The following is an 11,300-nucleotide window of genomic DNA, read 5'->3' on the forward strand; positions in this document are numbered from 1 at the left end:
AGGGTGGGCTTTGGTGTTTCCTAGCACCCTGGGATGCGGGAAGTTTGGTGCTGAGTTCTGGCTCTCTTGGAGAAAATGGGGGTCGCCGTCGTAGTGACTCTTGAGTTGAGCCCTTATGTGTGGTCAGAGCCCCACGCACAGGGAGTCAGATTCTTCTGACCACACAGCTTGCCAGACTCACAGAGTTGTGTCAGCAGGGAGCACACCACTGGGAGAGTTTGGCCCAGGGCTTGGAAGTTCAATTTGAAGAGGCCTCCAAAACCAGGAACACAGCTCCCGCCCCAGCTGGATCCCTGGGCAGCTTCTGGGAGCTCTCACATTTCCTGCTTCCATTCTGGCCGGGCACAGGCATGCCTGTGGGGCTCTCCTGCCGTCCCTTCAATGATCTTGGCCCATCCAGGGGGCCACAGAAGCAGATTAAAAACAAGGAATAGTTGGAGGGTGGGCAGAAAAAAATGATCCCGCATTTATTCTTCAGAGAGAGTTTGGTCTGCTCCTTTTTCAATGGGCCATGTTGCGGAGTATCAATGTCAAATCAGCCCCGTTTCACCCGTGTCAGATCGGTTGGTAAGACTCTCTCCTTCATATAATAGTTAGCCTTTGCCTAGAACCTGTGTAAAAGTGTTTGCTAGGGATGTTTGTTCACTTCTTTATACCTTACCATTTCCAAAACTAGGAGGTGATGATTTGGGACCCTAATTACCATGTATCCTGGTAAAATCTTGGTGTATTAAAGTACAGCTAAAACACTTTTAACAGCTTACAAAAACGTATCATTTGTAGAAGGGGAACACAGAAGTTATAATGACTAGAGCTTTCTGAGACCAAAGAGTTAGTATCGGAACCATAAATCAGCTGCCCTGTAGCAAGCATCTCAGCATCTGGCCCCCGTGTATGTGGCAGACACAGGTTGGGCCCCGTGTGGGGACCAGGTGTTGGGTGAGAACTGGACAGAGAATATGAATAGACAGGCATTGGCCTTCATATAAGCCTGGAACAGATGTGATCAGCTCCTTCAGAAACATAATTTGAGGGAAGCAGAGAAGATGCAATAGTGCTCAGTTTGAACACGGAGACCTGTTGGAAGGGTGATGAGACCCTGAACTAAGGGCTTAGCAGTGGGAACGGAGCCGGGTGGACAAATTGGAGAGGCATTTGGGGGTTGAAATCAAAAGAACTTGGGAGGAGTGTGTAAAGAATTCTGCTGTATATATCAAGAAAATGAGAATAGAGTAGAGACCTTGAATTTAAAGGTGCCAAAAGGGATGTCAATCTGGAAATGTCCTATTGAAAATGAGAATCTGGATCCCAGGAGAGAGGTCAGGTTAGAGATAGGGATTTGCAGATCTTCTGTATGTATCTAAGAATGGAAGCCATGTGGATATGTGGAAATATACAAAAGTAATGGGACAGGTCCTCTATTTTGAGGGAGAGAGAAGCTAAAGCCAAGGAATCTGAGGGATCGGGGAGAGAGAAAGAGTGAGCTAAGAGAAGGGATGGGTTTAGAACTCAGCGGGGGGACAGTTTCAAAAATGAGCAAGAAAGCAGCAGTGTCCGGAACTGCAGAGGGGGAATAATTGTGGCATTAAAAGAGGTCATTTAGGGCTTCCCTGGTGGCGCAGTGGTTGAGAGTCCGCCTGCCGATGCAGGGGACACGGGTTCGTGCCCCGGTCCGGGAAGATCCCACATGCCGCGGAGCGGCTGGGCCCGTAAGCCATGGCCGCTGAGCCTGCGCGTCCGGAGCCTGTGCTCCGCAACGGGAGAGGCCACAACAGTGAGAGGACCCGCGTACCGCAAAAAAAAGAAAAAAAAAAAAGAGGTCATTTAGCTGTTCATAATACGAAGGATACCAGTCAACTGCAGATAAAAGGGCATGTGTTTTCTTACCTACCTTTGCTCTTTGAAATAGTTGGGGCCTTGTTCTTTTATTTTAATTAGAAAAGAAATACCAATTTTTGATGTAAGATGTATTTTCTCTCTGCATTATAAGAAGCGCGTATGTTACCTTTTTATTCTTGTAGCATTTTGAAATGCGTTCTTTGTCGATTTCAGTGCATTCATCGAGATTTAGCTGCCAGAAATGTTTTGGTAACAGAAAACAATGTGATGAAAATAGCTGACTTTGGACTGGCCAGAGATATCAACAATATAGACTACTACAAAAAGACCACAAATGTAAGTTGTGGCAGTGATGAAGTGGGAAGGGGTGGAGAGGTGGCACGGGATGTTCCAGGTGAAAGGTGTTGCTCAGAGCTAAAAGGACCAATGCCTTTTTACTCCTGTTCGTTTGCCTTACTCTTTATGAACTTCTCAGTAAGCAAGTTTAGACTACAGTTAAGATACCCTTGGTAAATGTGAACCAGTCTTATATACAGAGTAGTCAGCAGCAAGAACCTTCGTAAGGCTCCTTGTCGAGAACTTTCCTAGCAAAGGTTAGAGCCTGGGAGTTTCTGGGTTCATTTTCACCTAGGAGTTGGTCAGGGCCTGCTAGGGAGATAGATGATAATGAGAACCCAAGGAAACGACATTTTATTCACGTGTCCAAATCTGTGCATCTCCCACGCTCTATGTAGTCCCAGTTGGAGCTTATTTCTGCGCTAATGACTGTCCAGCAAAAGCCATTAGAGTGTCAGCTCGTAAGATAAACAGGGCACAGCCCGGTTGAACCTGCTAAAATGAATCGGTTTTAATATATTGGTTTTTACATTTCTTCTACACTTGCAGGGCCGACTTCCAGTCAAGTGGATGGCTCCCGAAGCCCTTTTCGATAGAGTGTACACCCATCAGAGTGATGTGTAAGTAATTCCCTTGTCTCTGCCTTTTCCCTCGGGCTGAGCTGTAAAACTCTCGTACATTCTTTGCCTTCCTTCATTCTTTGGTCCCTGCTGCATTTCACACATGCAGAGAAGGTGCAGGAGCTGGCCTTAGAAAGGATGGATTTTATGGTAGGCTGGTAACCAATGCTCTGTTACTAATCTGCCCGGCTTCAAAGCGCACAGGAGGTGGAACCGCTAACCTGCTCCTGCCAGAGCGGAAGTTCTCCCCCTTGAACTAATTCACGGATGTGCAAGTACAAAGCTGCTATCTAATTTGCCAAGCTGTTGGCATGTTCTTCGCGCCCTTAAACTTTTCCTACTTGAGAGTAGTTTGTCATGTTTTCCCCGTCCTAGGTTTGTCCTCATAGGGGAAAGCTGGTTGGGACACGGTCCACTAGGATGATCTCGACAGGGCCCACTCCCTGTTTATCCTTTGAAAAAATTCTGATCTCGTCGTAGCATCCTTGATAATGTTACAGAAATAGAGTGCAAACTATACAGTATTCCTATTGTGATACACTTAAAGCTATTATTAGGGCCAGGCTCCAACTGGTATTTTAGAATTCCAGCTTTGGAAATGTGGTCGAAAGATGTTACCATTGTGAGAAACTGGGTGAAAGGTACAGAGGATCTCTCTCTGTTCTATTTTTTGCAAGTTCCTATGAATTAAAAAATCAGTTGAGCTATTCTTGTTTGTGTGGGTGGGAAGATTTCTGGGGCAGGCATGGATCCCATGCTATAGCCACTGGTCCTCTTCAGCAGTCCTAGAAGGAAAGTGTTACGATTCCCGGTTCTGCAGTGAGCACCCTGCCTGGATTGTGCTGCTCTTCTCGCTCTGCACAAAACCAAAGGCGGTTTCATTTCTGAAACTCAACAGAATCAGTGAGGGTGTATTTCCAGTGACATAGATAGACGCAGGATTCTCGGCCTGATCAGCTCAGGAATTGTGAGTCTCTTGAACAAGGCTCCGAATCCAACTGTGTGTCTCTGCACGGTCAGGTATAAATTGTGCCCCGTGAGATGTTTTCGCTTTCTTTCGTATGAAGTTTGTCTGGGGCACAGGGCTCCTCCATCCTAATCCCAGCCCGGCGCTAACTCCCTTCATGACCTTAGTAATTCGGAAAACTTCTGTGCCCTCAGATGGTCCACTGGCCACGTTGGGCAGCTGTTACCTCTCAGAATTAGCATGCTGGCCTTATTCTGTCAGCTGCTCGTACTGTAGGTCACAGCCCTGGGGTCAGGCACATAGGCCGGCGGCGGAGCTGGACAGGAGCATAAAGGGCTTTGCAGTTTCGAAGTTCATGTTTATAACACTTGCCTTAAGACAGAGAGTTTTATTTGAGAATGATGGAAGGAGGAAAAAAACCCCCAATCTCCACCCTCCCCTCTGCCCCCCAAAAGAGTGGTGGTTTACGTATCACTTGTCTGTTGATGGAAAATTCCATCGGAATAGCCTCTCGTTGTCGTCTGGGGATGCTCTTTGGGGGCAGGACGGGGCAAGTTGGATGAACTGTAGGAGGGCCCCGGTCAGTTGTCTTTGAACGTAAGAAGTAAGTGGGCGTTAATTTTCTTAACTGGGCGTGATTAGGTTTCTGTGATTGAGATGCATTACTAATGCCGCTTTCTCCCTTCTTTGCAGCTGGTCCTTCGGGGTGTTAATGTGGGAGATCTTCACTTTAGGGGGCTCGCCCTACCCAGGGATTCCCGTGGAGGAACTTTTTAAGCTGCTTAAGGAAGGGCACAGGATGGATAAGCCGGCAAACTGCACCAATGAACTGTAAGGGCCGTCGTCTCTCCCGATGCCCCAGGAGCCCCTGCCCGCCAGTGATGCTTCTCCTGGGTGCTTTGGTTTTCTAAGGCCCCTGGTTTTTTAAACATGTCCTAAGAAGAAGAATTGCTGAAACTTTCTGGGCCCAGTCCTGGAACTGAGATAGAGAGCTCCATGGACAGCCCTGACTGTCCAAAAGAAAGAGCATCCTTCTGAGGTGTATGGAACGAGCTTTAAACCACAGAGGGTGTCGGGCTGCCCGGCCGAGGGCTCCTGACTTCACACAGCGAGCCCGGTGATCTTCCTGGGCCACTGTACTGTGCCTTGCTGTTGTCAAAGTGACAGGAAGGTACATCAGGCTTCCCACATACACAAGCTCAAAAGCCCTGGGGCCGCCCCCTTTCCTCATGGGCTGTGCCTGGCCCCTGCACGGCGAGTAGTGGAGAATGGGTGCTTCTGCAGCCTCTTCGTGACCATTGAAAATTGCTATTATAGATGGACCTCAACCACATTCCTCAGGGCGAATGAACTAGCATCTGGTTACCTCTATTTTACCCATATTTTAGTGCAGAGAATTAAAAACTTGTCCAGGTGCCATCCTTAGAGTACCCGATCTGACTCTAAAACCATGAGCTGGTTTCTAGCAAAACCTACCCCGCACTTTAAGTGGAATTACACTGTGTTGGTGACATGGGTCTTGCACAGTAACGTCAGTGCTTTATAAAGGAGTCTCTCCTTCCAACCCTCAGAATTGACTAAGAAGAGGGATTGTCCCAGAGACTGCGGTCTCTTGGGTATCGTTTCACGGGATTTTATATCAGTCATCCCATGAGTGCTTTTCGGTGTACAGTGGACATCTGATGAATGGCCACATTTTATAGTATGTTATATAAAGGCATTTATTTATTTATTTATTTATTTTAACATCTTTATTGGAGTATAATTGCTTTACAATGGTGTGTTAGTTTCTGCTTTATAACAGAGTGAATCAGCTATACATAAACATATATCCCCATATCCCCTCCCTCTTGCGTTTTATTGTGTTCCTTGTCATTCCTGGTGCTTTTGCTGCCTTAGAGGGTCTGTCGGAACCCATCCTCAAGATAAGGCCTGGGAACCTAGGCCTATCCAAGAGTTAATCAGGAAGTGAAGGTACAGCCCAGTGACAGCAGATTAATTCATAAGAACCTTGCCTTAAAGTTGCAGTTTTCAAACTTCAGTTTTTTAAAACTGAGGAACCTTTGTTCAGAGTGTCAGGCAGATAACAGTAGAGCAGCTTTGGTCCAGGCAGGGGTGTGTGGGGAGGGAAGACCGGATTCCCGCCTGCTCCTCCAGGGCTCTTCCCACAGTGTGCAAAAGCACCGTGGAAATGTGATACCCTATTATAAGTCACTGCCACAGGGATACCAGAAGTCAGCCGTGAAAACTCATGGAAGTGTCTCTTTTGATGGCATATATACCTTCCTAAAACGTTTTGGTGAACGTGATGTTTTTGTAAATCCAAGTGCCTTTCAGGGGAATCAAGCAGTGCCTCTTTTGGCAAAGTGGATCCCACCCCCTAATTTAGCTGCTAGGGAACTTCTGACACATTTTCGTAATTGAGGACATCCCTCCATATTGACTATTAAGACTGGCTTATAGCCATGCCCCCTAGTATTTAGGGATTTAATTCACCAAGGAAACCCATCTCTTCCAGGTATATGATGATGAGAGACTGTTGGCATGCGGTGCCCTCACAGAGACCCACCTTCAAGCAGTTGGTAGAAGACTTGGATCGAATTCTCACACTCACAACCAACGAGGTAAGAACCTCCTTCCAGAAGCCCAGGGTCCTTGCTTGGGAGACCAGCACAGTTTTTGAAATGTAGCCTCCCCTGTTGGACTCTGGGGTATAGTTTATCCTTGTTCCACAGGGGTCAGACAGAGTGAACCTAAGTGTTCCTCCCAAATCCTGACTTTTCTCAGAACTACATCTTGAGAGTCCTGTCTCACAAAACCAGAGACAGAGGACCCCACCTGAGGCTGCCCCTCACTGTGGCATGTGGGTGGTGGGTCCAGGGTGCGTATATGTAGGGGGATGGGGAGAGGAAAGAAATGTCCGACTGCAGTGTTTGGGTTTGCGTGGGAAGGAGCTGGGGTTTCTGTGCTGGTTGGATTCCTTGCCCTGGTCATTAGGGTGAGGGCTGCTGATGGTCCATTACTGATGAGCTTGATGGGATGCATTGAAGTTGTGCCATTCCAGCTTCTACATGACACATTCCAGCTTCTATATAATGATGTGACCCTGCCTGGTCACAGCGTAAATGTACACAGAGTTTCCTTTAATGAGTGACTTACAGGATCTTTAAGTGAAAATTCATACCTTTTGTTAAAATATTTATTTTCTAGAAAATATTTATAATCTATACCAACAAAAGAAACCCTTTTTTCTCACTCATTGTCCAAACTCGGCCATGTCAGTGGCTGCTTCACCATAAGGAGAGAGTCATCTCTGGTTGTGGGAACAAAGTGGTCTGAGCAGGAAAGATGATAAACCCATCAAGGCCAGAAAAACCCCACAATAGGGAGAACTTATTAGTGAATGAATTAGAGATATTTAATGAGGATGTAGAATAGTGTTCCTCCAAACAGTGGGGGGGGGGGGGGGGGGGGAGAAAAACCCTACAATTGTCTTAATAACAGCAAAAAAAGGTTAAAATTGCCTAAATATTTTAGAAGGAAAAGAATACCTTTATTTTAAAATAATGCACTTAATAGTTTCAGACTGATTTTTTAAAAAAATAATCAAATATTGTGATTTGAAGCCTCAAGCCAGCAATATTATCTGTGCGTCTGACTGTAGCTGATAGAGGGAGAGATTGCATTTAAATGAATACAGCTGACCTTCAGAAGTTGAAAGGAACAGTTCAAGGGAAAAAAAAAAAAAAACACCAACTTTCTTCTCCTGCCAAAATTGTTGTTTCTAGTATAAGTTCCTTTAACCCTAGACTTGGAATCCACTGATACCCGTAGTTTTTTTTCTTTTTTCCCTATCAGATCTGAACGTTTATGGCTTCAGTTAGAAACTGGGAAAGCACTAAAGTTGCATTTTAATGATCCTGTGTCCGTGCTCTATGCTGTTTATTTATATATTTACATTAAAAGTGGGCCCATTTTCACCCTGAAATTTACATCTAGCATCCTAAAATTAAAAAGCAGAATGCCATATTGTCTAACGGATATAAAAATCGAAGTTTCTTTCCTTCTGAAAATCATTACCATATGCTGGAGAAAATTGGTTCCATTTAGGACAAAATTTCATTTTTATCATTGTAAGCAAAAAAGTTTTCTTTTGATGTGGTGGGCGTGTTTGTTTCCAGTTGTGCAGTTCCTCCTGATGTTGTTGGAACTGACACATCCCCCATTCTTGGATGGGGACTCTTTTTCTTGCCAAACCTGGTGATGAATTACAGGGGTGGTTTGGGTTTTTTTTTTTTTGTCTTTTAAAATGTATAGTCGCCAACATTCTGTGGGCTCTTTTCTGATAACACTGAGGCTGGTTGTGCTGTGGTCTGCACTTTTTGCCCCCCTTCAGCAAAACCATGTGTCATAGTATTCTCCTTGGCTTTTGGGGGTGTGAGCAGAAGCACCCCAACATGCTAGCCCAGTTGAGGCAGTGATGCCCAGAAGTTCCCCAGTTTAGAAATCTTTTCATACTTTGCAGACCTTTGCTGTCAAGGGCCAGACAGTCAACTTTCAGCTTTATGGGTTTCTTTGTGGGTTTCTGTAGCAACCACTCAACTCTGCCATTGTAGCAGGAAAGCAACCACGGACGATGTGTAAATGAATATGTCTGTGCTTAGATAAAACTGGATGGACCCTAAAATTTAAATTTAATGTGAATTTTGTTATTTTACATAGTTTTAATACAATGAGATGTTATTCTTCTTTTGATTTTTTTCCCAACCATTTCAAAATGTTAAAAAACCGTTCTTAGCTCATGGGCCACACAAGAGCAGGCAGTAAGCTCTCACCTTGTCTCAAGTCGGAAGCAATGTTATCTGGGGGCCATCGGGTGGGCTTTCTGACAGCAACACCGATGGATACTTCGGGGAGCAGAAGAGCCCTTTTTGAATTTCAAACCTTCAAAACGTTAAAACGCAACCTGCATTTTCCTAAACTGTTCTCCAACAGTCCATTGTGGGTGTAACAAACACGAGTATATCCAAGCCTTTTTTGAACCTGTTTACATTTTCAACTCAGAGAGCTTCTGAGAGTAATGAATTGCATCTGTGAAATTACCTGCTGAATGAAGACATATTCCCCTTAAATTATCCTGGAAACTACAATAGTAAAATGTAATTCGTGAAATAAATATTCATGGTCTCGGCTATGGAAAGGGGTCCCGGGCATCCACAACATCTTCTGTTTTTTCCATTTTGCTGGGTGCGGATTTGAACCGTGTGGTCTAACAAGCAGGTCCTTGGGTCTGTGCCCGTCGAGGTGACTGCTCAGCTGGGTGTTAACATTCCCTACTTGCTGATAGTTCATTTGAGATGGCTTGAGAAGAAAAGTGAAGGGCAGCCTAGAGGAGATAAAGTTGGGGTCTCAAGGTGGTCTTTGTGGAAGCCGGGGTGGGCAGGTCTCAACCTGCTGGGGGTGCCCCCATGTTGTCCCAACTCCCATATCAACGTCTCAAGAGCCTGCGTTTGAAATAAAAGTCTTCTCTTCGCTTCTTTCAGGAATACTTGGACCTCAGTCAGCCTCTCGAACCGTATTCACCTTGTTATCCTGACCCGAGATGAAATAAAACGTCTCTCTTCCCTTCTTTCAGGAATACTTGGACCTCAGTCAGCCTCTTGAACAGTATTCACCTAGTTACCCTGACACAAGGAGTTCTTGCTCTTCGGGAGATGATTCTGTTTTCTCTCCGGACCCCATGCCTTATGAACCCTGTCTTCCTCAGTATCCACATAGAAACGGCAGTGTTAAAACATGAATGGGCTTGTCCCCCGTCCGCAAACAGGGCGGCACCAGGAACCTAGCTGTACTGAGCAGGGAGGCCCTGCCTCTGGGAGCCTGTTGTCTTGGCTTGTGTGTGTATATGCATCAGAGGAGTAAATAATTGGAAAAGTAATCAGCACACGTGTAAAGAATTTGTAATCTTCACCAGGAGAAGAAGAATGTTTCTGGGGCAGTGGACTGCCATGGGCCATAACGTTCTGATGACCCACTGTGGGTACTGGCTGTGGACCAGCCAGACTCAAGGCAAACATGCATTCTGCATTTCTTGTGAATTTTGTAATAAATGGAGAAAATATATGTCAGCACATACTTATAGAGCACAATTGCAGTATATAGGTGCTGGGTGTATGTAAATATATTCAAATTATGTATAAATATATATTATATATTTACAAGGAATTATTTTTTGTATTGATTTTAAATGGATGTCCCAATGCACCTAGAGAATTGGTCTCTCTCTCTTTTTTTTTTTAAATAGCTATTTGCTAAATGCTGTTCTTACACAGAATTTCTTAATTTTCACCGAGCAGAGGTGGAAAAGTACTTTTGCTTTCAGGGAAAATGGTGTAACATTAATTTATTAATGAATTGGTAATATACAAAACAATTGTTTATAGTTTTTTTGGCTTTTTTTGGTAATTTAAGTGACATTTCTATGCCGGCAGCGCATCAGACTAGCTAACCTTTTGCTTGGACTTATTAACTAGTTATCAGATCCTTTGAAAAGAAATATTCACAAACTAGGACTGATTTGGGGAAAATGAAGTTTTGATTTATTTGTGTTTCAACTCTGCTGTCAGATGATTGTTCTTAAACCACCTAAATGCCCATGTTAAAAAGAACTCGTTAATAAGAAGGCGTTTTGTTTTGGTGCAGCTCTGTCTTTGGGCCCATAAACGTTTAACTGGGCTCGCCAAGACAAATGGTACCACCGTTCTCTTAAAAAGATGCCTTAGTCCATTCCTCAAGGAGGGCCCTTCGTTGAGATGCTAGCAGAGTGTTCTGCTCTCCGGCAGCTGGCCTTCTGCCCCTGAGTTGCACGTTGATCAGATTAGCCTGTATTCTTCGGCGAATCTTCATAATGGCTTCCAGATTCATTGGCGACAGAGAAGCCTTTTAGAATCTTCATGTCCCATCGAAGAAAATGGAAACACCGAGTTGTTCTGCTGATAGTTTGGGGGATCCTTCCACCTTTTTAAGGAATTGCTTCCGCCTAGCAGGACCTCACCAAAAGAATCCCACGTAATGCCAACGTCAGAATACTGCCACGCTGTCCATTCTATATGAAAGTGCTGTGTTTTGCTTTCGAAACACCTACTCACTCTGCTGTAGCCATGCAGCATGAATGGAGATGACACTGATTTTTAACGTGCTATGAAATTGGAGAAAGTATTTAATAAAGCCTGTTAATTTTTATACTGACAATAAAAATGTTTCTACAGATATTAATGTTAACAAGACAAAATAAATGTCACGCAGCTTATTTTTTTAATACTCGTGTCTTACCAAATGGTTTCCCGTGTTCGGAGGTGCCGACGCATGCTGTGTGGTGCGATTGTGCGGAAGGAAGGCAGAGCTGGGGGGGTCTGTTCTTTGCTACAAACGGTGTCTTGTCAGAGGGGTTGTCCGTGACCAGCAGTACCTGCAACAGGTGGGTCCAATGGAAAATCAGAAGAGGCTGGTTCAAGTCCTGGCTCGTTGCTCCCTGGGAC

The 11,300-nt window shown here is 44.8% G+C and overlaps 1 protein-coding gene across 18 annotated transcripts in view; it reads left to right on the forward strand.

Moving 5' to 3' along the window:
• The window catches only part of FGFR2 (fibroblast growth factor receptor 2), a 103,660-nt gene extending 92,580 nt beyond the window's left edge, over positions 1–11,080 (forward strand). For 15 of the 18 annotated variants that reach the window (XM_073793869.1, XM_073793870.1, XM_033841993.2 and 12 more), the window contains 5 exons: positions 2,053–2,175; positions 2,725–2,795; positions 4,456–4,593; positions 6,281–6,386; positions 9,398–11,080. In XM_073793869.1, the coding sequence (XP_073649970.1) occupies positions 2,053–2,175; positions 2,725–2,795; positions 4,456–4,593; positions 6,281–6,386; positions 9,398–9,562 (603 nt within the window). In that variant the 3' untranslated portion in view covers positions 9,563–11,080. Of the gene's footprint in view, positions 1–2,052; positions 2,176–2,724; positions 2,796–4,455; positions 4,594–6,280; positions 6,387–9,305 lie in introns of all 18 variants that reach the window. The other 3 variants (XM_073793872.1, XM_073793878.1, XM_073793871.1) reach the window with 1 other exon arrangement.
• The last annotated feature ends 220 nt before the right edge of the window (positions 11,081–11,300 follow it).

This window comes from Tursiops truncatus, chromosome 16, assembly GCF_011762595.2.
Source record: "Tursiops truncatus isolate mTurTru1 chromosome 16, mTurTru1.mat.Y, whole genome shotgun sequence".
Classification (NCBI taxonomy): Eukaryota; Metazoa; Chordata; class Mammalia; order Artiodactyla; family Delphinidae; genus Tursiops; species Tursiops truncatus.